This window comes from Rhinoderma darwinii, chromosome 9, assembly GCF_050947455.1.
Source record: "Rhinoderma darwinii isolate aRhiDar2 chromosome 9, aRhiDar2.hap1, whole genome shotgun sequence".
Lineage (NCBI taxonomy): Eukaryota > Metazoa > Chordata > Amphibia > Anura > Rhinodermatidae > Rhinoderma > Rhinoderma darwinii.
In genome coordinates this window covers 32,096,578-32,122,960 of record NC_134695.1, presented here as the reverse complement: position 1 = coordinate 32,122,960, position 26,383 = coordinate 32,096,578, and the positions used below count along the sequence as shown (strand labels likewise).

The 26,383-nt window shown below is 42.1% G+C and overlaps 1 protein-coding gene across 1 annotated transcript in view; it reads left to right on the top strand.

Annotated features, from left to right (window-relative positions):
- Nucleotides 1-26,383, top strand: part of EDC4 (enhancer of mRNA decapping 4) — a 203,121-nt gene that overhangs the window by 102,536 nt on the left and 74,202 nt on the right. Inside the window, exons 16-18 of the mRNA XM_075837480.1 lie at nucleotides 6,521-6,603; nucleotides 14,897-15,059; nucleotides 24,635-25,080. Of these exons, the coding sequence (XP_075693595.1) occupies nucleotides 6,521-6,603; nucleotides 14,897-15,059; nucleotides 24,635-25,080 (692 nt within the window). The remainder of the gene's footprint in view (nucleotides 1-6,520; nucleotides 6,604-14,896; nucleotides 15,060-24,634; nucleotides 25,081-26,383) is intronic.

The window sequence follows — 26,383 nt, the reverse complement described above, 5'->3', positions numbered from 1 at the left end:
GACTGTGTCATGGAGCTGTGGTTGGTTGGGGGGGGGGGGGGGTATTTGGGTACTGGGTTGGGCAAATATACTAGTCCTTCTCAATGAATTAGAATATCATCAAAAAGTTAATTAATTTTAGTAATTCAATTCAAAAAGTGAAACTCCTATGTTATATAAATTCATTACACACAGAGTGATCTATTTACAGCATGTTTTTCTTTTAATGTTGATGATTATGGTAACCGTTAATGAGAACCCAAAATTTAGTGTCTCAGAAAAATTGATTATATAAGCCCAATTTCAAAAATGATTTTTAATACCGAAATGTTGGCCTACTGAAACGTATGTACAGTATATGCCCTCAATACTTGCTCTGGGCTCCGATTCTGCATGAATTACTACATCAATGCGGCGTGGCATGGAGGTGATCAGCCTGTGGCACTGCTGAGGTGTTATGGAAGCCCAGGTTGCTTTGATAGCGGCCTTCACCTTGTCTGCATTGTTGGGTCTGGTGTCATCTTCCTCTTGACAATACCACATAGATTCTCTATGTGGTTTAGGTCAGGCGAGTTTGCTGGCCAATCAATCGCAGTGAGCACATATACTGGACATACTTTTCAGAAGGCCAGCATTTCAGTATTAAAAATAAGTTTTGATATTGGATTTATATAATCAAATTTTCTGAGACACGTAATTTTGGGTTTTCATTAACTATTACCATAATCATCAACATTAAAATTAAAAAAATGCTGGAAATAGAGGAGTCTATATAATATGAGTTTCACTTTTTTTTAATTGAATTACTGAAATAAATTATTATTATCATCAGTCTTTCAATTGAGAAGGACTAGTATATGTACTACATATTGTCTAATTATGACATTACCTTAGGTTTAAATGACCACAATGGCAATAATGTTGTTGCATATCCTGGAACAGTACTTATCTGCTTAGACCAAAAGGACTAATTCTAAAGTTGGGGAGTTGGTTTGGTGGGGGGTGGGAATGTGTATTGTTTTACTTTTCTTTTTTGTACCAAGTAATTCAACAGCTATACGGTTTATTTTTGGATCTGAATAAAAGTTATCTGATTAAAAAATATATATATTTTTTACTTTGAGATACAGCTGCTTTGTATCCTGTATACAGAGCAGCTGTATCGTGCACTAAGACCTAAATCCGTCAGGTCTGCGGGGCTAACCGGTTTACTGTCAGCGGGTCCCGTGAAGGGTCCACCTGTAATCTATCACACTTATGCACTATAATCGTTTTTCTATATAATATCAGTACAACTGGAGGTAGGGCTGGGCGGTTTTGACAAAAAAAAAATCCTCTTTTTTTTTTTTTTCTCTTTTAACCCTATGTGCGATTTTTCGATTTGAATATCTATTTTCTTATTACTGTTAAATAAACAAAATACCAAAAGATCATTTTAATAAATTATTTTCTTTACATAATAACCTTTTAACATACCGTATTTTTCGGACTATAAGACGCACCTGACCATAAGACGCATCCAGGTTTAGACAACCTAGAGTAGGAAAAAAATGATTTGTTAAAAAATAATTTATTCGGTTTCACCACATTCTGAGAGCCCAATTTTTTTTTATTTTTTTTTTCATCGATTGAGCGGTGTGAGGGCTTACTTTTTGCGGGACGAGCTGTAGTTTTATTGGCACCATTTTTTGGTACATACGATTCTTTTGATCACTTTTTTTTTTATTTTATTTCATCTTTTAAGCACTAAGGGGACCAAAAAACTATTTTGATGTTTTCAATTTTTAAACTCACCGTGCGAGTTAAATAATGGTATATTGTAATAGATCGGGCTTTTACGGATACAGTAATACCAAATTATTTTATTTTTTACATTGTGCTTGGGGAAAAATGGGAAAATTGTTTTTGTTTTTTTTTAACTTGTAATACTTTTTTCTATTTTTTTTTTTACACATTTTTAGTTCCCCTAGGGGACTTGACCCGCGGCCACTTGGCTACATGTGGAGTTACTGAAACAGCGTAACTACACTGTTTCCCTAACTCCCATAGTAGTGAATGACCGTTACGGAAACAGCGTAGCATGCGAGCTACGCAGTTTCCGTAACTGCTGTTCAGTTCTATGGGAGTTATGGAAACAGCGTAGCTCCGCGAGTTACGCTGTTTCAGTAACTCCACATGTGGCCGGGAGAGCACAGAAAGCTAGAACGGGGTTTAGGGGGCCCCATTCTAGAGATAGGTGCGGGTCCCAGAGGTGGGACCTGCATCTATCTGACATGTGACAAACCCTATAAACGCCGCGGTCGCTATTGACCGCAGCATTTAACTAGTTAAAGGAGTTTGCCATAAAACACATGTATCCCCTATCCACAGAATAAGGGCTACATGGGAAATTACTGTGGGTCCGACCGTGCCGAAAGTCACCCAAAGCGATACATGAGAAGCCTGGACTTCCGGGTTCTGTGATGCAGCTCCATAGAGATCAATGGAGAGTCGCTCACGCATGCGCAGAAGAATCCCATTCATCTCTATGAAGCTGCCGGACACAGAACGCGGAAGTCACAGCTTCATGCAGCGCTCTTGGTAACTTTCGGTCCCCGTTCTCCTTATCGATTACAAATGTATCCCCTATCCTGTGGATAGGGGATACATGTGTTTTATGGCACAAGCCCTTTAAACTGCCAGGAACAGTGAATTTGCTGTTCCTGGCAGTTAGAGCAGTGTGTCACACCTGCAGTGTATGGAGCGGGCTCAGTGCGTGAGCCCACTCCATACACCATCCCCCTCCAGCTTCATGATGTGTCGGCACGTCATGGGTCGGGAAGGGGTTAAGCAATGAAGCGGTCATGGCGCCCGGCGATTCCGGGTCCCTTGACTGCGGACTATAAGACGCAGGGACTTTTTAGCAAGATTTATTTGTAGCTAAAATCTGCGTCTTATAGTTAGAAAAATACGGTATATTACTTTAATAATTGTACGTAACTTCACAACTTTTAACCTTTGCAAATACTTTATCAGAAATACGATAGGAGAAGTGTATATCAAATTGATTATAGTTTCTATTAACCTGTTCCCCGGCAGGAAAGAGGTTAACAGAATCTATAATCAATTAGGCACTTTGTTCGCTAACATCCCTCTCTGCCTGTCTCCACCTCAGCCGGTCTCCGACCACTGCAGACGAGAGCAGTCTAAATTGCATCAGAGGCAGGCAGATGGCGCCGAGCGGGCACTTTGGGGAGAGATTACATTATAGTGTCCGAGCAGAGCCCTGTGCAGAACCGGCCCCATGATGGGGTTTTAAATAAATGACATTATGGCCGGATTCACATGACACTGAAAAACAATCCGTGTTTCAGCCGCATTTCCCGGCCCGAACACGGTACATGTAAATGGCACTCCTGGCATCGTACTTATTTAGGCTACGTTTTTGGTCTGTTTTTCTAGGTCGTTTTGCTTTCGTTTCCATTCCAGGTCATGTTTCTGTTTTTAACGTCCAACTGATCCGTTTTGCATCCTTTTTCTACTGTACGTTTTAAAAAATGGATGAATTTCATTTGTCAGTTTTTTTTGGTCCCAACCTACTTAAAACACCCACAGGAAAGTTACATGATCGACCAGTCACCATTTTCTCTTGCTTTTAGAGTAGAGAGCTTTGTCTGATCCCTCAGCTTCTTTGCATTGGTTTTTGGCTTTTTCTCTGCTAGTCTTTTACTTCCTACCATATCCTCATAACCAGTGAACAGTGTACTGTAGCTTTGGCTGGTTTCTCTGCAAATTGGACAGTATTCGCAGTTGTTCATGCCCTCTCTAAACAGTGCCGCACAGCCCCCTTGTAGGTAGCGCCGCACAGCCCCCTTGTAGGTCGTCACCGACAGTCTGGCCAGGGATTCCTCTCCTGGAGGAGCCCCTGACATCACTGTCCATATATGGAGAGTGACGCCAGAGGCTCCTCCAGAAGCGGAAGCCCCAGCCAGAGCGTCGGCGACACTCTACCTGGGGATTCTGCTTCAGGAGGAGCTGCTGATGTCACTGTCCATAGATGGATAGCGACATCAGAGGCTTCTCCTGGAGCGAAAACCCTGGCCAGAGTGTCGGCAACGCTCTGGGGAGATACCGCTTCTAGTTAGATCATGTATGTATCTATGTATATAGCGCCACACGGCAACCTATGCAATTCTTCGATGTCCAACGCTATTAGCAAAAAATCTCCTCCTCACATGCACTTCGTGCTGTGAGGAGGAGAGAGAGCGGCAGAAAACATGGCCCTGAGTGACGCCCGAGTTTTACACTGCCCCATGTAGTTCTATGGGAGCCGAGAGTGCGGCCCAAATTAAGTAAAACGGACCGTCAACAAATCGGCCATGTGAATAGCCCCATTTGGGGTCAATCGTTTTTACTGTAGCCGTGTGACGACCGAGAAACCCTTCCGTGTGAACGGTCAGTTTTTCATGCCCGTTTTGCATCAGTGTATCTCCAAATTGTCATCCATTTGCCATCCGTTTTTTATGGCCTTAAAAAACGGATGCTCCTTCCCCATGGAACTGCTGTTCTGTACTGCATAATTTTAAGTGCAGAACAGCAGTTCCATAGTTCCATAGGGGAGCAGATGGGGATAGAACAGGGCGATACTTCTCAGACGGGGCGGACCAGGCAGGTGGCGAGGCAGATCTTCCTCCTGTAGCACGGTTCGACGGCGCCACTAGAGAATGGATTCAACGATCTGTTAAAAACAGGATCGTCAGAGGCCTTGAGGGCGAATTAATCAAATTAATTTGATTTCCCAGCCCTAACTGGAGGTACCCTTTTAAAGTGTCAGCACAGTTATATTCTCCTATCAAACTCACGTCGGTTGTGGAGAGGGGCTCCTGCACGCTGGGTGGTATTGTTGGACCCAAGCAATATTCTGCACTGGCACTTCATATGGTTGCCATGGTAACAGTACCGCCCAGCTTGCAGGAGCGACTCTCTACGCCCTACGTTTGTTCAAATGGGAAAGTATAACTGGACTGACACTTTAAGGCCCCAAATAGGCTGGTCACCACTACAGAGTTAGGGGGGATTCACACGAACGTGTATTGGGTCCGTGCGGGCCGCGTGGTTTTCACGCGCCACGCACAGACCAATACAAGTCTATGGGGCAGTACAGACAGTCCGTGCTTTTTGCGCAGCGTTTGTCCGCTGCGCAAAAAGCGCGACATGCTCAATATCTCCGCGTATTTCGCGCATCACGCACCCATTGAAGTCAATGGGTGCGTGAAAACCACGCAGGTCGCACGGAAGCACTTCCGTGCGAACCGACTGTTTCGCGCACCAGCTGTCAAAAGGATGAATGTAAACAGAAAAGCACCACGTGCTTTTCTGTTTCCAAACATCCAAACGGAGTGTCTTTGAGATGAGCGAACCCGGACAACCGAACGGAACTTCACCGGGTTCGGCAGAACTCGTTTTGGCCGAACCCGGCAAAAAAATTTCCGGTACTCGACGTCAGGAGATAGTCACTGTCCAGGGTGCTGAAAGAGTTAAACTGTTTCAGCACCCTGGACAGTGACTTCCGATCCCAATATACATGAACGTGTAAAAAAAAAAAGTAGTTCTGACTTACCGATAACTCCCGGCTTCTTCCTCCAGTCTGACCTCCCGGGATGACAATTCAGTCCAAGTGACAGCTCCAGCCAATCACAGGCTAAGCACAGGCTGCAGCGGTCACATGGACTGCCGCGTCATCCAGGGAGGTGGGGCCCGATGTCAAGAGAGGCGCTTCACCAAGGCAACGGCCGCGAGGGAAGTTCTCGGTAAGTACGAACTTTTTCTTTTTTTTTAACAGGTTTCTCGATATTGTGATCGGCATTCACTATCTAGGGTGCTGAAAGAGTTACTGCCGATCAGTTAACTCTTTCAGCACCCTGGACAGTGACTGACGTAGACTAGACTCCTCTCTATGATGGCGGCTGCGCGAAAATCACGCAGCCGCGCATCATACACGGATGACACACGCAGCTGTCAAGTGGTTTTTCGCGCGCAAAACGCCGCGTTTTTTGCGCGCGCAAAAACGCAACGTTGGTCTGAATCAGCCCTTAAGCTGCTTTTCTCTTTAAATGTTCTGTTGCAGTGATAATTGCTGTATATGTGCTTCTTGCAAATTAAAGAAAGATGGCCCATCCTTGGGCATGAGTTTTTGAACTTGGCTATTTCTACCCATTTACGAAGATTGGGTGGTATGCAAGAGATTGCTTTGCATGCAGCAGCCTTATTATTTTTCTAAGGGCCATGTAGGAAGGACACTGGACAAATTATACAACAGAATTGCAAAAGAAGCTGGCAATATTGACTATATAAATAAAAAAAATTAAGTTATGCCGGTTTGTAATCAATCTCTGCGTTAATATAACTACAGTGCGTTTTAAACATGGCTCTGCAAATGGAATGTAGCAAAGCCTAAAAAAATTAAGTTCCAAAAACAATTTTTGCTTAAAGATGTCAAGTAAATTTAAAGAAATTGCTTCATTTCGTTTATTTATGTTTTTTCTTTTTTTTTTTATGACAGATTTCTACTTCTACAAGTCTTGGTTCACTTACTTCTGTTACCCCTCTAAATAATGTCTCAAACAGTGATAATTCTGTATCCAGGTAACATTTTATTTCCCTTACGTTTGCTTTATATGAAGTTTTATTGTCTAAGTGCATCTAACAAATGCCGCCAATTTTAGTAAATTTTTTATTATCGTTTTGTCTCAATTAACATGGGAACTATGGGTAAGATGTATGAAGGTTTTCTAAGATACTAGCCTAGAGTATCTCAATGAAAATAAACTTTTAGAATTCTATATATCAGCATTTGTTTAATCCTGTCAAAATAGTCAGATTCTGAAAGGAGGTTTATTCTACACCGGAATGGAGTGAATCATTGGATTATAGATCTTGATTTTTCCAAAGTATTTGATTCTATATCACACAAAAGGTTGGTACAGAAAATGGGAATGTTTGGGCTGGGGGAAAATGCGGGTAATTGAATAAATAACTGGCTCAGTGATAGTAAACGGGGAAATTATTAATAGTACATAATCAGGTTGGGTCGCCGTTACTAGTAGGGTATTACAGAGGTTAATATTGGGCCCTATTCTTGTTCATATATTTATTAATGGGGATTTTCAACTCAATAAAAAAATTATGCCAAGGGGCGGAGAATGCAATAAAACAAAAAAAAGAAGCATTATTCCCCGCCGCTGTTTATTGACATGACTGCAGAGTTGACGTGCTTGTTTACCCTTTAGATTCCTTGGTCACTGTTTTTAAATAAGTCGGAAAACACCTTGGGTCCACGGTTATTTTTAGATTCCAAAAGCCACAACTTATTATTTTGCCTTCGACATAGCTATAGAAGACCTTGTTTTTGCGGGATGAGTTGTAGTTTTTAATGGTACCATATAATATACTAGGAAACTGGAAAAAAAATATATGTGGGGTGGAATCTGAAAATAAATTGTGATTCTTAGATTGTTTTGGGGTTTTGTTTTTAAGGCATAACTTCTACATTGCCCTATCATCTATTGATCTGATTTTATCATAACTTATATCTTATTCAAATACAGTTTTCACCCTTGGTGTCCTTAAGGATACAGTACTTTTGGTACAATCCCCACGTACTCTTTCACAGTCGTCCCTACGCCGAACCAGGTCACCACAACAACCACCACGCTATACTACCCTTATCCTAGCACTGGCCTACATCGTCCCCTGTAGGATAGAGTAATAGAAGAAACCTTCATTCCCTGATCGTATGGGCTATCCCCCACACAACTATCGACATGGTTCAGGGGACCACTGTTTAACTTGCCATCCAAGTCAACCTCTCCCTGACATTTGGTCTCCACTGCTTCAGCTGACGATCATCGCTAGCAAGATGGGCTAACAAACCATTCAATTGTGTCCCCGTTACAACTGTATTACACAAAGCTGGCCAATTCTACACACATTGATCAACTCCCCGCATTTTAAGGTCTCTCCCCCTCGTTCTAGTCCGGCACTCACAAGAACCCAAATACTGAAAAGTGCCAGTCTTCATATGAATGTATCTAGGTAGCCTTAAAGGGGTTGTCCGAGATATATTTTTATTTAAAAGTTAAACACACAATACACACATTAACTATTCCCTAATATACTTACCTGTGCAATCTTGCTTCTGTTCTCCGTTCTGGCAGCTCTTTTCTGCCGATCACATGTCTTCTGACGTCACGTTTTCTTCCTCCTCCACTGTCGTGTCGTGTCCCGATCACATGGTCTCGCCCCAGCGAGACCTCGGATGGGACACGACACGTCACTGGAGATGTGTCGTTTCTGCGGGTGCCCGCCCAGCCTATGCAGCTTTTTTTCACTGTGAGCGCGCCTATGCGTGTTCACAGTGAAAAAAGTGAAGAGGGACGGCACCCGCGGACTAGAGAGGTACAGTGACCTCTGTACTTTTAGTTCTTCCCCTATCAAAGCCTACACATAGTAGGCTTTGATAGGGGATCAGACAACTCGATGCAGTACACGGGTCGCATGCAGCCCTTGAGGCTGTTATCTGCGGCCCGCGGGACACCGTTGCGCCGTAGCACCGAGCAGGCCCAAGGAGGAGCCGCACTACGCTATTATAGGCTCTGCTACGATGTCAGGAGTCCCGGAGCAGAGCGTATAATATTAAACTGTAAAAGATCTTCTGGGGTCCTGTATCTAAGCCTACATTGTTAGGCTTAGATACAGTGGCTAAAAAAAATTGTCACACATGGAGCCTGTATCTAAGCCTAACACAATGTATGCTTAGATACAGGACCCCAGATGACATTCTTTTTATTCCTGTATAAGATTTGTGTTTTGGGGCCCTGTATCTAAGCCTAACATGTATTCTTAGATACATGGCCCATGTGTGACACTGTCTGCTTGGGTAATGTATCTAAGGCTACCTTGTGGTAGGCTTAGATACATGGTCAAACAGACAGTATCACACATGAGCAGTGTATCTAAGCATCACTTTTTTTTTCTTAGTTATGTGTTTTTTACAGTTCAAGGACTACTTCAATGACACCCTTTTTTATTTTTAATAAAATCGTTAACCAGTGTTGTGTGTGTTATTTCATTACAATATTTTTTCTATGTCCTCATTTATTTTAAAATGTATTACTAGTTCATTACTGTCTAACAGCGTCCATTAGTAAGGCTTCATGCACACGAGCGTGTGTATTTTACACGCGTGAAAAACTTGCGTCAATCATGTCTGTGTGTGTGTGCGTTACGGCGGATTTACACGAACGTGCTATACGTCCGTGCAACCCGCGTGGTTTTCACGCGGGTCGCACGGACCTATGCAAGTCTATGGGGGCATGCAGACTGTCCGTGAGTTTTGCCCAGCGTAAGTACGCTACGTAAAACTCGCGACATGTTCTATATTTCTGCGTTTTTCGAGCATCACGCACCCATTGAAGTCAATGGGTGCGTAAAAATCACGCGCACCACACAGAAGCACTTCCGTGGGACACGCGTGATTCACGCAACAGCAGTAAAAAGTATGAATGTAAACAGGAAAGCACCACATGCTTTTCTGTTTACAAACATCCAAACGTAGTGTCATAATGATGGTGGCTGCGCGAAAAGCACGCAGCTGCGCACCATATGAACATGACACGGAGCTGTCAAGTGCATTTTGTGCACGCAAAACGCCACTGTATTTGCGTGCGCAAAACGCACACGCTCGTGTAAATCCGCCCTTATGCATCAGTGTGCTTTTCGATTGTCATGTGTTATTCACGCACTCACAAAGCCAGCACATTTTTTTCATCTAACAAATTGTGTAAATCACGCACCAAACACGTGTGTGCGGTGCGTGGTTTTCACGCATGCATTGACTTCAATGTGAGTGTAGGTGCAGGATAACGCACCAATAGAGGACATGCAGTATGTTTCACGCAGCGGACTCTCGCTGCGTGAAAAGTCACGCATGTGTCAACGGCCCCATTGAAATAAATGGGTCGCGTGTGTTGTGCGTTTTTTCAAAGCACAGCACACGGACGTGATTCACGCTTGTGTAAATCGTGCCTAAGGCCCCATTCTCAACAGGGTGAATCTCGCCCGTGTGCTGATTGTGAAAACCACGCACAGCACACGCGACCCATTATTTTAAATTGGCCTGTTTTCATATGCGTTTCTCACGGGCGTCAATCTTACACGCAAGTGTGCATGAGGCATAAGACGGGGCTGGACGAACGCAAAAAAAGCCGCAAACAACGCCGCAAAAAACAATAAAAAAACAACGCCAAAAAGGCTACGATAAACGCGGGGAAAAACATTAAAAAAAAAACGTGAAAAAAACAGCAAACAAAGAGGCAAAGAACGCCACGAAAAACGACAGGGAAAACGCCACGAAAGACGCAACGAAAAACGCAGAAATAAAAAACCCCCCAAAAATACGCGAAAAGCGTAGAAAAAAAGGCTATGATAAACGACACGCAAAACGACGAAAAAAATATAGTGGGAAATGACGCGAAAAAAGCCGCAAACAAAGAGGCAAAGAAGGCTGCGAAAAAAAACGGGGAAAACCACACGAAAGACGCAACGAAAAACGCATAAAAAATTTCCGACAACAACGACGCAAAAAAAGAAACGATAAACGACGCGAAAAAAAGGATACGATAAACGAAACGGAAAACACATTCAAAAACATCGCAAAAAAAGACGCAAACAAACAAGCAAAAAACGCCAAGATAAAGTAAGCGAACAACGCCCCGAAAAAAATCGGCAAAGAAAAACGCAAACAGCGCACAAAAAACGCCGGGAAAAACGACGCAAAAAACAGCGTGCAGGGAGAGGTAAATCTGCCGCAATCTTCAAGACGGAATTTTGAGGCAGATATTGTTCCTGCCAAAAAACTCTGTGTGAACATAGCCTTAGTGGAGAGAGACATGAGATAGAGGAGGGCGGACAAGGGTTAGGGTATGTTCACACGAGGGCGTCCGTAACGGCTGAAATTACGGGGATGTTTCAGCCTGAAAACATCACCGTAATTTCAGCCATAACGGCATGTGCAGGCGCTTGAACGCCGCGTCCATTAGGGGCGTAATTGGCGCTGCTATTCATTGGAGTCAATGAGTAATGGCTCCAATTATGCCCAAAGAAGTGACAGGTCACTTCTTTGACGCGGGCGTCTATTTACGCGCCGTCATTTGACAGCGGCGCATAAATATACGCCTCGTGTGAACAGACAAACGTCTGCCCATTGCTTTCAATGGGCAGATGTTTGTCAACGCTATTGAGGCGCTATTTTCGGACGTAATTCGGGGCAAAAACGCCCGAATTATGTCCGTAATTAGTGCGTGTGAACATACCCTTAGGGTAGACACGAAGAGGTGAAAAGAGAAATAAAACATAAATGTGAAAAACATAATGGGGGGGAGAACATTTGCTCATCATCCTTCAAGAATGTCATCAAGAAGACAAGTGCAGTGAAGGAGGTCAGTGGGAGGAGCAAGGACAGCTCACATGAACTCTTGGAAGGTACGTGCACGCTCATTGCAGCCTGCAATGAGCGTGCACGTGAAAAAAGTTTCATCACAAGGAAAGATCAACAAACCAGAGCTGAACTGCATGTAAACAAACTGTGCTGAATTCAAAGAAGAAATGTGTTAAGTAGAATTTTTTTAAAAAATAATGCTTTATTTAGGTTGTCTGTATAAGGGGTAATGTATGACAGAGTTTTTGAAAAAATGTTGGGATCTCGGACAACCCCTTTAAAGTGACGCTGCCATGGCAATAATAAACACAAACCCAATGCTCTGGAATACACCGCTCGTTTCCACTTCTTAACGCCACTATGTCTGCCTCACATCTCCCAGCCGTATCGGGAGTTGTTTCTACTTTTTGTTAACTTTTAGAGCAGGCACTCTGACATCTCAGGTTACACCTAACTCTTGACCTCCAGACCATTTTCTCCCAGTTATATTAGGGCATACTAGCCATTGATTTTATTATGTGAATCTGCATGATGATGGAGCCTATATGGCTCAGAAAATGGTTGCTAGTCTCACTGTACTAATAAAAGGATACATATTTTGGACAACACCAGAGAATTTTTATTTAAAGGGCTTTTTGGCTAAAAGAGACTGACAAGGGAGCGGCGCCCTCGCAAGTGTAATTTTTTGGTAACTTGCACTCATAGTTTATTTGTCCGTTTAGCTTCCAATATACAGTGTAAAGAAGACATGATAGTAGTTAATCTTTGCCCGCTAGCTCAGAGAAAACTAGAAATTAGAATTCGAGCTTGCAGAGGGGAAAACTCCTAAAAAAACAAACAACAAATTACAAGTAATATAATTGGCAGAAAGTGTTATTGCTCATGTACACACACATGATAGCATGTTCTGAAAAGTCACCTGAAAAGTTAGGTGCGCTTTAACTGTAGCAACCAGTTGCATCAAAAGTGGCATAGGTGCACATGAGAACATAGTTTTACGACTTAATAAAAATCACCAGTCACTGCATATGGAATATTGCTAGAAATGTATCAACCTTTCTATGCCAGTCTGAACAATAAGACTACCCCCCTCCCCATCGGACAATAATAATAATTTCAAAAAAGGTGTACACTCACCTCACCGCTCCTCTTTGCTTCTACCATCAGGCTCTCACTGCGGGCCGCAGCTCACACAAGGTACGGACACGGGGCAGTGTCAGGACGTTTTGTGACGCAGCACTCTAATATTACATGCTGCATATAAGGCTTTGACACTGCTTGGCGCCAGACCTTGTATGGGCTGCAGGATTCTGGGGGAGCCTGAGCGAATAGAAGCGGTGGGGTGACCGTATGTCTTATTAAATCTGGGGGGGGCGTGGATGGCGCACGGCCACGTTCGTCTCTTGATAGATGTTTCGCATCTTACTCCAATGAATTGTTTATAAAGACTGACTTTCGAAATGCCAGTCTTAATACATCTCCCTCAAATTGTACAGTTTTGGGCAGCAGTTTACAAGTAAGACGTAGTAGAATTCCAGCAGGTTCAAAGTCTGGCAGCTAAAAGTGATAAATTTAACTTTGCCATAGGAAGTTGTCAGGGTTAATACACTGCTAGAGTTTAAAAGGGGCCTGGATGTGTTTTTTGAAAGTAGTAATATTACAAGCTATGGGCACTAGGATTACTGGAAATGGGTCCTTCTCCTAAGCTGAGAAAAATTGGCTTCTGCCTCATTTGGGGGTTGGAGGGTGTTTGGCTTCCTCTGGATAATTATTGCAGGAAAATAGGTTGAACTACTGTAAATGCAGGATAACGAACGGAAACAAGTGCCGAATCAGTCGCATGACAGACACCAACGGCACCTATTAACTTTGTGTTCCATCGGGTTCCGTCATGTTGTCCGTGGCTTTACTGACACAAAATAGCACAGCATGAGCTATTTTTTCCGGCATTTTGGACCATATCTGTGACAGAATATTTGACGCAGATGTGAACAAAATCTTACAAAGTAATAAAAAAACTTCCCCTTTTTAATTCTCTCACCACTTTTTTAAAGTGTTGAGATAATGGAAAGGGATGGGGCCACCAACAGATTTGCTACTTTTTATGCCAGAAATTGGCGTAAATTGTAGCCTACTTATATGCCTACTCTCACAGCAGACATACATTTCAACTTTTAGCGCACAGACAGCAAAAGATGTGCCAAATTTATTAAGGGGCGTGTAGCTTAATACCTTTTTGCGCATTTTATTCCTGCGCAGTCTTCATTAAGACTGGCTTATTTTAAAAAATCCAATATTTTATCAAATGCTTGTACTGGTTATGAAAATATAATCATGGGCATTAATATGGAGTTGAAGCCCCTTTTGTGGCTGTAACAGGCTCCACTCTTCTGGGAAGGCATTCTACAAGATTTTGGAGTGTATATGTGGGAGTAAAACACTGATGTTGGACGAGAGAATCTGGCTTGCAATCTGTGTTCTAATTCATTCCAAAAGGGCTGAAATCAGGGCCATGTGCAGGAAACGCTAGTTACTTCACACCAAAATTTTCAAAAGATGTCTTTATGGACCCCACTTTGTGCACAGGGTCACAGACATGCTGGAACAGGAAAATGCCTTACCCAAAATGTTGCCACAAAGTTGGAAGCATAAAATTGTACTGTAACCCTAAACCCTAAAAAATTTGTTCCAGACAATTATTCTTCCACCAAATACAGTAGGCACTTTACGCCAAACCTAGATTGGTCAATTATACTGCGTTGCCGACGCTCTGGCTGGGGATTCTGCTCTTAGAGGGAGCCGCTTATGTCACTGTCTATATATGGACAGTGGATCCCTCCAGGTGCGGAATCCCCGGCCAGAGCATTGATGATGCTCTGCCCTGGGATTCCACTCCTTCAGTGAGCCGCAATGGCGCTATCTCGGTGGTGAGGTGTGTAGCACGATCTCCGGGATGAGGTGTGTGCCGCTATATGGGCATTATCTACATGGGCGCTGTGGCATGAGCTATGTGGGCACTGTTGCAATATGTGGGCAGTGGCACTTTCTATGTGGGCACTATCTACAGTGGGCATTGTTACACGATCTATAGGGCCATTGCGGCACTGTGGTGTTGTCAGGGGGTTGGTACAAAAACCCAGACAAATGAAATCCATCTGTTTGTTTTTTTACGGCCATAAAAAACGGATGACAAACGACCAATTAAAATGGTCAGACGGACTTGAAATGGTTTACTAGGCTCCTCCAAAAACAGCTGAGCATGCATGTTTATCATTGGGGAGAGGGAAATAAGCTGCTGCCAGACATGTGTGTCGTGGGTTATCTCCCATATGAATAAACGATTAAGTAAGAGGGAATGCGCGTTTTGATCTGTATGTGCATCTTTAACACAGAATGACTATCTGAAACAAAAGCTTAATGCATTTATTCATTTTTTTTAAGGCCCAGTGATGAACTTACATTTAGTCCAAAGCTAAAAATGGAGAACAGTCTAACTGGTTGTATAAGCGGATCAAGTAGCGGAAGCTTTCAAACTACTTCAAGAACCTCTGCTGTGCTTATACCAGGGCTATCCGACTCACTCACAGCTAGATCGGTTGTTCAGGTATAAATAATTTTTTTAATTTTATTTAATAATTCATGTTATTTTTATGTTTTATATAAATGTAAGGCCCTAGACTAAACAAAAACTCACTTGGTTGCGTGTAGAATCTGCTGTGTTTTTGTGGTGTCCGTACAATTTGTCAAGGCTGTCTCCAGTGGTCACGGTCTCCATATGGGAGATCCACATCAGAGTCCACAGATGATGCTGGACTTGCCCGCGCTCATCTCCAATCACCCAGGAACCCACCTGGAAGGCAAATATAAACATGCCAGCTTTACAGCCATTTATCAGCAGTTTCGAATAAGGAAATCTTTTCTGGCGTAACTCTATATAATCCCGTAAAGGAACGCCAGAAATGTGTATCGGAAAAGAAAATGGAAAAATGAATACCAAAAACCAAACCTGTCCCAAAATTTCCACAAATCCATCATCATGTAAGACATCTGAAAATAAGTTGAGTCCTATTAAAAAAAAAAGTGGGCATCCCTGTCTTGTCCCTCTAAAGAGATCTAAGGGAGGGATCAAGCATCTATTTAAAAGTAAAGCCGTAGAACCAAACCAAAGTTCCTTTTGTGGTCTGGACCAAAGTTCCTTCTATGCAGGGTCTCCTTAAGAAAAAGCCAGGAGACATTATCAAAGCCTTTTTCTGCATCTAAACTTAACAGCATAGAAGGAAGTCCCCCAAGGTCACTACGGTACCTATATTTTTAACTAAGAATATTTTTGTAATAGAAGCCAACTGGGAGGGGTGAACCATTGAGGGAAGGAGAGCCTGAAGTCTGAGGGACAATATTTTAGAAAGTAATATATAGTCCTGATTAATAAAGGAAATGGTCTTGTACGATTGCCGTAGTTTTGGATCTTTATTTGGTTCAGGAAGCCATCCACATCAATATTATGTATATATACCTCATTAGGCAAACAAGTCAAGTGAGGAACTATATAAGGAGATAAAATGTTCTAGTACTCAACCGGAAAGCCATCTGGCCACGGGGATTTAGGATTAAGTGAAGCAGAAAGGCTTGCTGGACCTCATTCTCAGTGGGAACAGCTTCCAAAGAAGCCTTTTGCTCTTCTATAACTTCAGGTAGCTGAAGCGTGTGTGAAATTTAAAGTTTGTGTGAAATTTAATAATTTTAAATTGCAGTCATGTCAATGGGGGTCTACCCTATAAAGTTCCTCAAAGTAGTCATAAAGAATGTATTCTATTTTCTCAGAATCTGTATGTGTACTACTAGTGATTGGGTCTTTTAGCGTAGGAATAGGTTTTCTGGTACTCTCCGGGCATGTGAGGTTGGCCAATCGGGAACCCAAATATAATATGGTACTACACCCCGTTCATATGACAATTTGCATTGCCATGAAGAAATATGTTCATGAGTCTTTGTGCCTCTAGGAAAAAGAGTAATGAAGAACAGAATTGAAAGTACAGTAGTGTTAAAAAAATAAAAAATAAATAGCGGCCCATCATTAACCCGATAAATCAATGTTTTTGGTAGAAGTGATATTTCTACATACCAAATAATTTACTTGATAGTGTAGTAGAAAAAAGCAGATCTAACAATTATGACATACATGCCGCTCATTCTGACTAATTGAAAGGGACTTGTTCAGAATAATAGCAGTGAGGAGTTAAATTGAAGTAATCATTCTGTGGTGTCAATTTTGGCCCTTGTTTAAGGTAGGAGGGCGGCAAATGTTGCACATGTTGGTTATAGTGCATTTCCTTCTGAAATACTGGGGAAAATGGATTGTACCAGAGATTGTTCTGACGAAAAGCGTATTGATTAAAAAGTTGATTGGAGAGGGAAAAACATATAGAGAAGTGCAGCAAATTATAGGCTGCTCAGCTAAAATTATCTCAAATGCCTTGAAGTGGCAACCAAAACCTGAAAGACGTGGAAGGAAGCGGGAACTACTGTTCGAATGGATCGAAGAATAGCCAAAACGGCAAAGGCTCAGCCAATGATCACCTCCAGAAAGATCAAAGAAGATGTGAAGTTACCAGTGAGTACTGCTACGATCTGAAGACTATTAAGTGAAGCCAACTTATCAGCAAGAACTCCCTGCAAAGTCCTGTTGTTTAAAAAAAGACATGTCCTGAATAGGTTAAAATTTGCCAAGGAACACATTAACTGGCCCAAAGAGAAATGGTGCAACATTTTGTGTACTGATGAAAGCAAAATTTTTCTTTTTGGGTCTAGTGGCCGCAGACAGTATGTCAGATGACCCTGGAGCACTGAATGAAGCCACAGTACACTGAAGACGGTAAAGCATGGTGCTGCAAAAATTATGATATGGGGATGTTTCTTATACCATGGTGTTGGGCCTATTTTATCGCTTACAAGGGATCATGGATCAGTTTGAATATATCAAAATACTTGAGAAGATCATGTTGCCCTACGCCGAAGAAGAAATGCCCATGAAATGGGCGTTTCAACACACTGACCGAAAACGCACCAGTAAGTGAAGAACATCTCGGTTACAGACAAACAGATTGAGGTAATGGAGTGACATCCCAATCCCCTGACTTCAATCCCATAGAGAACTTGTGAGGTGACATCATATGTGGTTTATGAGGCAAAACCCAAAAATGCAGAAGAATTGTAGAATGTCGTCCAATCTTCCTGGACTGGTGCCGGAAGTTGGTCGACTCCATGCAACACAGATGTCAAGCAGTTCTCAGAAACAATGGTTATGCTGTTAAATATTAGTTCAGTAAAGTGAAATCTGAAAAAAAATTCAGTTTATACATTAAGTTTGTGTTTTTAAAGAAAAACGCTGGCACTGCTGCTTTTTTTTGAAGGGTTTAATATTCCCTTCTCTTTACTTTCTGTAAAGGAATAAATCAAACTGGATACGTTTTGATTTGGAATTGAATGTGCGGTATTTCCAGTACATTTGCATTTAGGCAAATAAATTATTTTGCGCTTTTATTTGCTTTTTTTGAACACTCATTGCTATTTTTTTGAACTCTACTGTATATTCCCTCTCCTGTGAGTGAGTTAAGCGCCAAACATTTCACAAAGCCACTTGATCTATAAATATAAGAAAGTGGTGGGATTGAGAGTGTAAGAAACGGATGACAAAGACCGATATAAGGGTGGGCTGTGGGGCTACATTAACCCCTTAGTGACCGCCCTATAGTGTTTTTACGGCGGCCACTAATGGGCTTTATTCCGATGCAATAGACCTTTTACTGCGCTGCATCAGAATAAATAAACAGAGCAGGGAGCTGTTAAATCTCCCTGCTCTCAGCTACCAGAGCTACCTGTTCGAACGGGTGAGATCGATATCCGTATCGATCTCACCCGATTAACCCCTCAGATGCGGCTCTCAATAGCAAGCGCAGCATCTGGGTGATGTTTGGAGAGAGGGAGGGAGCTCCCTCTCATCCCACCGGCATCCAGCGATAACATTGCCGGATGCCGGTGTCTTCTATGGCAGCTGGGGGCCTAATAAAGGCCCCCAGGTCTGCCTGTAGTGTATGCCTGCTAGGTAATGCCGGAGGCATGGCCTAGCACAGGGGTCGGGAACCTATGGCTCGCGAGCCAGATATGGCTCTTTTGATGGCCGTATCTGGCTCGCAGACAGGGCTCCTACCTGTCTATGGGAAGGATGCATGCACCGCGCTCCATCAGCCCGTGCACCGCGCTCCATCAGGCCGCGGTGCACGCTGATATTGGTAGTTCTTTGATGGCCTGATAAGCATTGGCGGCAGTGGTGAGCGGCAGGGAGCATGGACTACATTTCCCATAACTCCCTGCATAGCCGCGCCGTCTGCAAGCACGCACCTGCGTCCCCTAGTGAAGCGGCATCTGCCTCCTCCCTTGTGTCTCCCTTGGACGTTAACGGTAGGAAGTATTCTATTCGTCGTTGGTTAGCAACAGCATTAAAACGTTATTATGTTATAAAAAAAAGAGTTCGGAGATTTGTTGTTCTTTAAAATTAAATACAAGTCAATGTGTGCACTTTATGTACAGTGAGACTATTTAATAAAGTTCAATTATTTATTACGCTGGGTGTGCCTGCTTGTATGTACCACTTTAAGTAGTAAATGCTTTAGTTCCCTATGGGTCTGAGCCTCTCTTTTTTGTTCATTTTCTGTAAGACCAACACTTTTAAAAGGGCCACTGACAGATACAATTGCTCCAGCGGTCACTTAGTACACAAAGGAGTGTTCCTCTCTGCTGCACTAAGCCACCGCTGGACCTAAACAATAATTCGCTGTAAAATAATAAAATAGATAATTGACATAACTGACAATGCGTTGTGTGACATGTCCAACATTCCAGCTTCTTTCTTCTGCGAATGCCTCAAAGCTGGCATTCTCTCAACATCAGGTGGGAAGAATGCCAGCTTCCAGTCATGCGCAGGAAAAAGAAGAAGCCAGACTGCTGGACTGATGTCATGCATCGCAAGCTCACAATGTAAGTTATTTATTTAATTTTTTTACTGCTAATTACCATTGTTTCAGTCCAGTTGTGGCTTTATACAGCAGGGAGGAGCATTCCTTGCTGTACTAAGTGAACATTGGAGCGATTGATCTGTCAATGGCCCTTTAAACATATTGTACGGCTCTCGCGGAATTATATTTCAAAATATGTGGCGTTTACGGCTCTCTTAGCCAAAAAGGTTCCTGACCCCTGGCCTAGCAGATCCCGATCAGTTTTAAATGGAAATGCACTAATACACTGCAATACAGAAGTATTGCAGTGTATTATAAATGCGATCAGAGGATCGCATAGTGAAGTCCCCTAGTGGGACTAGTGAAAAAGTAAAAAAAAAAAAAGTGAAGAAAAAAATGAAAACCCACTTTTTCCTCTTAAAAACTGCTTTATTAAAAAACTAAATAAAGTAAAAAAGTTGCACCTATTTAATCGCCGCGTCCATAACGACCCCAACTATAATGTTATTACATAATTTAACCCGCACGGTGAATGTCGGAAAAAATTAAAACAATGCAAAAATTGCTGTTTTCTTTTAATCCAGCCTTAAAAAAAACTTGATCAAATGTGATCAAAAAGTCGCATCTACTCCAAAATGGTACCAATAAAAACTACAAGTCGTCCCGCAAAAAAAACAAAAGCCCTCCTAAAACTGCATAGGCGAAAAAATAAAGTTATGGCTCTTCAAATATGGAGACGCAAAAACAAATAATAAAAAAAAAAGGGGGGGTTTTACTGTGTAAAAGTAGTAAAACATACAAAATCTATATAAATTTGGTATCGTTGCAATCGCAACAACCCACTGAATAAAGGTATTGTGATATTTATACCACAAGGTAAACAGCGTAAATTTCGGATGCAAAAGTGTGGTGAAATTGCTGTTTTTTTTTCTATTCCCCAAAAAAAGTTAATAAAAGTTAATTAATAAATTCTATGTACCCCGAGATGGTGCTATTAAAAATTACAATTTGTCCTGAAAAAAACAAGACCTTATACAGCTATATCCACACAAAAATAAAAAAGTTATAGCTCTTTGAATGAGACGAGGGAAAAACGTAAAAAAAATGGCTTGGTCGTTAAGGGGTTAAAATAGGCCGGTCATTAAGGGGTTAAAATCTCCGGCAACAGTTAAGTTTGGAGTGTCCCTTTTTTTAAAAGACAAAATCTGTCATCTTCGAGAAAAAATTAAGATGTAGTTGATTTTGAGCATGTACTTTAAGCACAGAAGTTTTTACCCATTACCACAAATTTCAGAAATGTAAAACAGGCCCTTTATGAAATTGCCATCCCTCGATTTTGAGTTCAACTATGCAGCACAAATAAGCACAAGTGTTTCTTGCAACAGAATAACATCTGCTTTTGTTTTTTTGAGATGGAGAACTTTTCTCCATTTTTTTTTTTTTCTGGGGTATATCGGCCCGCCACATTCCGTTAGACCGTAAGTTGTAAGGTGAGCGATGTACACTACTGCTCATTAATTTCAATAAACCCACAGATTCATTAATTTCTTTGTGAAGGATGAACGTAATAGGTGTGCTTTACTGAAATTAGTTTTCTACTTTCTTACTATTTTAAACACTTTCAGCACTCGCTTGCATCGTATTTATACATTATTTAGATCATTATTCTTGAAAACTGTTTATGAAGAAACAGGGTTTTGGAACCTGTGTAAAAGAGAAGCTGTCTGTTCCCCTTAGCAACCAATCACAGCACAGCTTTAATTTTTCAAGAGCAGAGTATGAAATGAAAGCTGCGCTGTGATTGGTGCCTATGGGCATCAAAGACCGTTTCTCTTTTAGACAGGTTTCTAAATCCCTACTGTACACAATGAAAGAACTCCGGGCTTCACATTGTATTTGTGATACTGTGTAAACTTGTGAAAATATGTAAAGTGGTCTCGTAAATGTCTCCCAGGTAGGAGTTATTAATGGAAAAGATATCTGCCATAGTCACTTTGAGAAATGCAAGGCATAGACTGTGGGAACTTGCTCTCCTGGAGAAGCTTTCTCTTGATGGCGTGCAGTGTACCATTCAAGAGAAATGCGGAAAACAAGACTGTACATGATCGACCACGACCTGGACAACCTCGAGTGACCACAAAACAGAAGGACAAAGTTATCAGTGTGTGTTCCAAACGGGACCGATTCAAAACATCTTGTCAGATCCATGCTGCTCTGATGGAAACGCGTAAGAGAAGCGTGTCAATCGCAACTATCAAAAGCTGCCTTTTTGCCATTGCGTGAAGGCATGTGTTGCAGTCCAAAAACTATTGCTTAGGCTCATTATTAAAAAGTAAAGGTTATTTTCAGCTAAAAAAAGCCCAGGAGTTGTACCGCTTGTCAGTGGAAAAAGGTTATTTTCACCGACTAATCGAAGTTTGAGGTGTTTCGGGTCCAAGAGGCAAAAGTTTGTTCGTCGTGCGGCAGGTGAGCGCATGTTTCCTGTATGCATTCAGCCTACAGTCCAGCATGGAGGAGGTTCCATTATGGTCTGGGGATGTTTCGGAGGTGGTGCGGTTGGTGACTTAATAAAATCAAAGTAATCGTGGACTCTAAATGCTACCATCATCATGGTTCACCATTCCTTCCTTTTGTGGCTCCTTTCTTATTGGTTTTGGCTTCACACTACAGCAAGTTATCGACCAAAAACATACCTCCTGCCTTTGCAAAAAGTATGTTCAATCAAAAGAACAAGAACAGGTGCTGAAATACATGGTTTGGCCAACCCAGAGTCCCGATTGCAATCCAATTAAACTCCTGTGGGAACATCTGGACAGGTTTGCTTGACTAGTAAGTTACGAGCCCAAATCACCTTTTCTGAGTTGCTACAAGAGAACTTGGCTGCAATCGAAGCAGAGACTTCAGGCAAGTTGATTGACAGAATGCCCTGTTTTTGCACTGCTGTGATCGCTGCTTAGTGTGGATACTTGGGAGAGATTAATTTAAGGAAATTATCATGAGTGCAAAACATGTTTATTTGCATTACTACAGTAAATCCAAATTTCAACACAAACTAGCTTTCCATTCCAAAAAATCGATTTATTTGGGTTGTTTATTGAAATAATGAGCAGTTGTTTAGAAAATCAATGGATGTGTTTTGTGGTACTCAACCTCTATAAAGAGACCAGGCATTGTTGAATAGATCACAACATGTCCCAGCGAGCATCGGCGGTGCCATCGTATCGAAAGGAAAGGTATTCAGGCATCTGGTGACGCTGAACCATATTCTGTGTAAAAGAGGCAACAGGACTGCAAAATACAAACCGCAACAAAAGAATACATAAGCAGTAATGAACAATTGTTGATCATTGGTCCTAACTCGGATCATAGCGAGGCAAGAAACACAAAGTCTTGTAAAGAGTCACACTCACGACTGGCTGACTCTGCCGAATCCTGGACTGTTGCTTGATTATTTTTCACTACTCGTAGTCTGGCAGGATATAGAAGTTTAAAACGCACATTGTTTTCATACAGGTGTTTACACACAGCTGTAAAAGCTCCACCTGGATGCCACATGAGATGAAAAACCTTCAAAATTTTATTTCTAATAGCACACTATGACAGCGTTTGGTCTGTCTCTAACTTCATCTCTCGCTGGGCCTAAGTGATGGGTCCATCAATACTCCAAGTATCTGGTGAAAGTTTGGGATGAAGAGCTGTAGAAGTCAACAGCCAGCTAATTGAGCAAAGCACCACCCGATACTTCCTCTTGGGGTACTCCCAAATTAAGATTATTTCTGCGCTACCGATTTCTCTAAATCTAATTTATTGCGCAGAGTTTGCTTAGTAGCCTCCTATTGAGAGGTTTTTTAAGCCAATCGAAAGCCCTCCGTTTCACAGTAGAGTCCTGGTTTTCAAAGCTCCCTTCAAGTGATTATCTGTGTCAACTCTGCATTAATCCTTGTCCATATCAATTCAAGAGGTCTATCAAATATTGGCAAATTTAAGCAAGACATCTCTTGCGCCACTTCCGTGGCCTGTATAGTATATGCAGTGAGGTCTTGAAGCCGGCGTGAAATTTTGGTAGGTCTCCTCATACTCTGGCGAGGGAGGAGCTCTGATGACCGAGGCTTATGGCTGGCTGTCGACAAGGCTTGCCCTTTTTGAGAGAGCATTTGAGTATTTTTCTTGTTCTGGCCAATCATTTTCTTAGGAGGCTTTGACAAGGTTTGAGACTGAACTTGTATTTCTGGAATGGCAAATCTTAAGGTATTTGTCCATATCCTACAGTCTCAGGAGGATGGAAAATAACGTATCCCTAGACGCTATTAGTAGTAATTGAGGGAGGAGTGAACCATCACATTACTTTAAACCTAGTTTTATGGTAGTGGGCATCTGCCCCACCCTGGAAGCACCGTACACCTGAGGAACTTTAGGCAACTTATGTTCACAGATATGTTAACGTCAAAATGGCCATTGAGCAGCGGTAGTGCCTCAGAACAAAATACTATGGTGTGTTTCTTGTAATTTTAAAACATGAGATTTGCAGGATAGCCACTAAATGGCAGTGTTGCCTCAGGAAATGCAAAAAATAAATAAAATGTCCGTTCTAGTAGTAAAGCTGTCAGTCAAACTCCAGTAAGCCTATCACATCTTTTATGCGGTCTGTAAAATCATTGTTGTCCACAGCACATCTCCCTGTGTAAACAGAATGTGCTGCCGAGAATAATGCAAAGTGATGGGGATCGAACGCTCATTAATGATCGTTCATCCGCATACAATATAGATCCGGCCCGTGTAAAATGTGTGTTAATCGACTTGTTATATTGTCACTCGTCAACGGCAGAAATCATTCTAAAACGTGGGAGGAAGAGTGTGGTCAGGGCGGAAGATTGTAGTTGAGCCATTCAAGATGCCCTGCCTCCGGATGTACCCTATGGGACAATTTTTAATACAGTGGCCGTGCATTACTGCCTAATGTGCATTGTGCATAAATGCTAGCTCTGAATGTAACACAAAATAAAGGAGCCAGGCATAGAAGGCATATTAGTAGAAATATAATGGGACAGTTTGTCTTTAAATACTTAAGAGTAAGATGGATGATTTAAAAAAAAAAAAATTTTTATCTTGATATTTAAACACAATAATCGCTGATGTTTGATTTGTTTTTTGTTTTATTTTTAAATAGATTACTTCATCTAGCCTTCCTATGGAAGTTCAGGGTTTGGAACCCTTGGTGGTACCCCAGTCTTCCCCAACCTGTGAACGATCTCCTGATGTGATATCAAGCGCTTCCACGCTCATATCCCAAGATATTCCAGAAATTGCCTCAGAGACATTACAAAGAGGTTATTCATCATCTATATCTGTTGGTATTGTCCAAGAAGAGAATGCAGCACCAAGCATGAGCTCGGCTGCTACTGCGCTCCACCTTCTATCAACTCTCAGCCGTAATACATCGGAGCATGGACTACGGCCACTGGAGTTTTCGTCTTCCATGTCTGAAAATGAGCTGATCGGTGCTCAGTGTCCAGAAAATGCAAAGCTCAAAGATAAGATGGAGGAAGTTATTTCTCAACCGTGGCCAGCAGCACCTGATATAACAAGAGAAACCAAAAACAGTTTAATAGAAAGGTAATTATTACTATTATTTTAAGTAAAATGACTTGTTATAATGTGTTTGAGTGTGTGGAGGTGCCTGCCGCGATATATTGTGTGAGGAACTGGGGATACTCACACTCAAAGTATACAAGCTATAGCATGCAGCACTATTCTTCCCATCAAAATAAAGGGCAACACTGTGAAACTTGTCTATGTCATATGACTTCTTGGCACTTCCTCCAGGTTTCCATTATAAAAGATAATTTAGCAGACCAGGGCTATTAATTCTTAAACCTTGGTCCCCCAAATGCAAGTTATTAACATGCTCTATACACTGGAGGTACTTAAAGGGATATTCCGAAGATTACATTGGTGGCTTAGTGTGATTTAATAAAATATTGAATACATTTATTAGATGAAAATGCCTTGTTACATAGTTTTCCCACCAGTTGAAAATCCACTGCAACCACCAGGCATCAACAGTCACCGTGGCTTAGTGCATGGGACAGAGCTGTCACCGCTAGCTTACCCAGGACCAAAGAGGGCAGTCCAGAGTCGGCGGTCACTCTGATTGGTCCGTGAATTCTCACAGACCATCAATCTGAGCATTGTCCTATTTGAATGAGACAGCAGGGGGGAGTACAGCTAGCTGGCCGGAGACCAGTGAGAGCAGTCCCGGGTCGGCGATTTGGCCCATGAGAATTTGTGGACCAATCAGAGCATTATTCACTAATGTATATAGTGGCAGCTCTGATTGGCAGCTGTCACAGCTGCCAATCGCAGCTTGCCAACCCAGGACTAATCAGAACTGTCTTGAGTTGGCAATTGCTCTGGTTGATTGGTTTGTGAATTCTCACATACCAGAGTACAGGGGAGGGCAGGAGTCTGGGTTGGTGACATTACTACCTCTGATCGCTTCATTTCTGTCAGAGAGAGTCCTTGTCGCTCAGAGTTCTTGTCAGATTTTGTTACAGTTGCACCAAGCACTACACACATTTTATAGTGTATATAGATCTTTCCACCACCCAGCATCAACCAGTCATTGGCCAGCAACTTTCAATTACTCACCCAGGGAAACCCATCCCATAGTCTAAACAAATGCCACGAATTCCCTGTTGGCCCTATTTTCAACGTATCAACTTCCTCACTGACCAGTGACTTTCAATCACTGACGTAGTAAACCCCATTGTGCTTCTATTTTTTTTAAAGCAGAAATATCTTTATGCATTATGCGTTCAGATACTGTCTGCTAGTGATGATGAAATTAATTTAACATTTTTATCATGAATCGGACGAATCCTCCAGGAGGCACTGCAGGGTTGATGAATCGTTGACC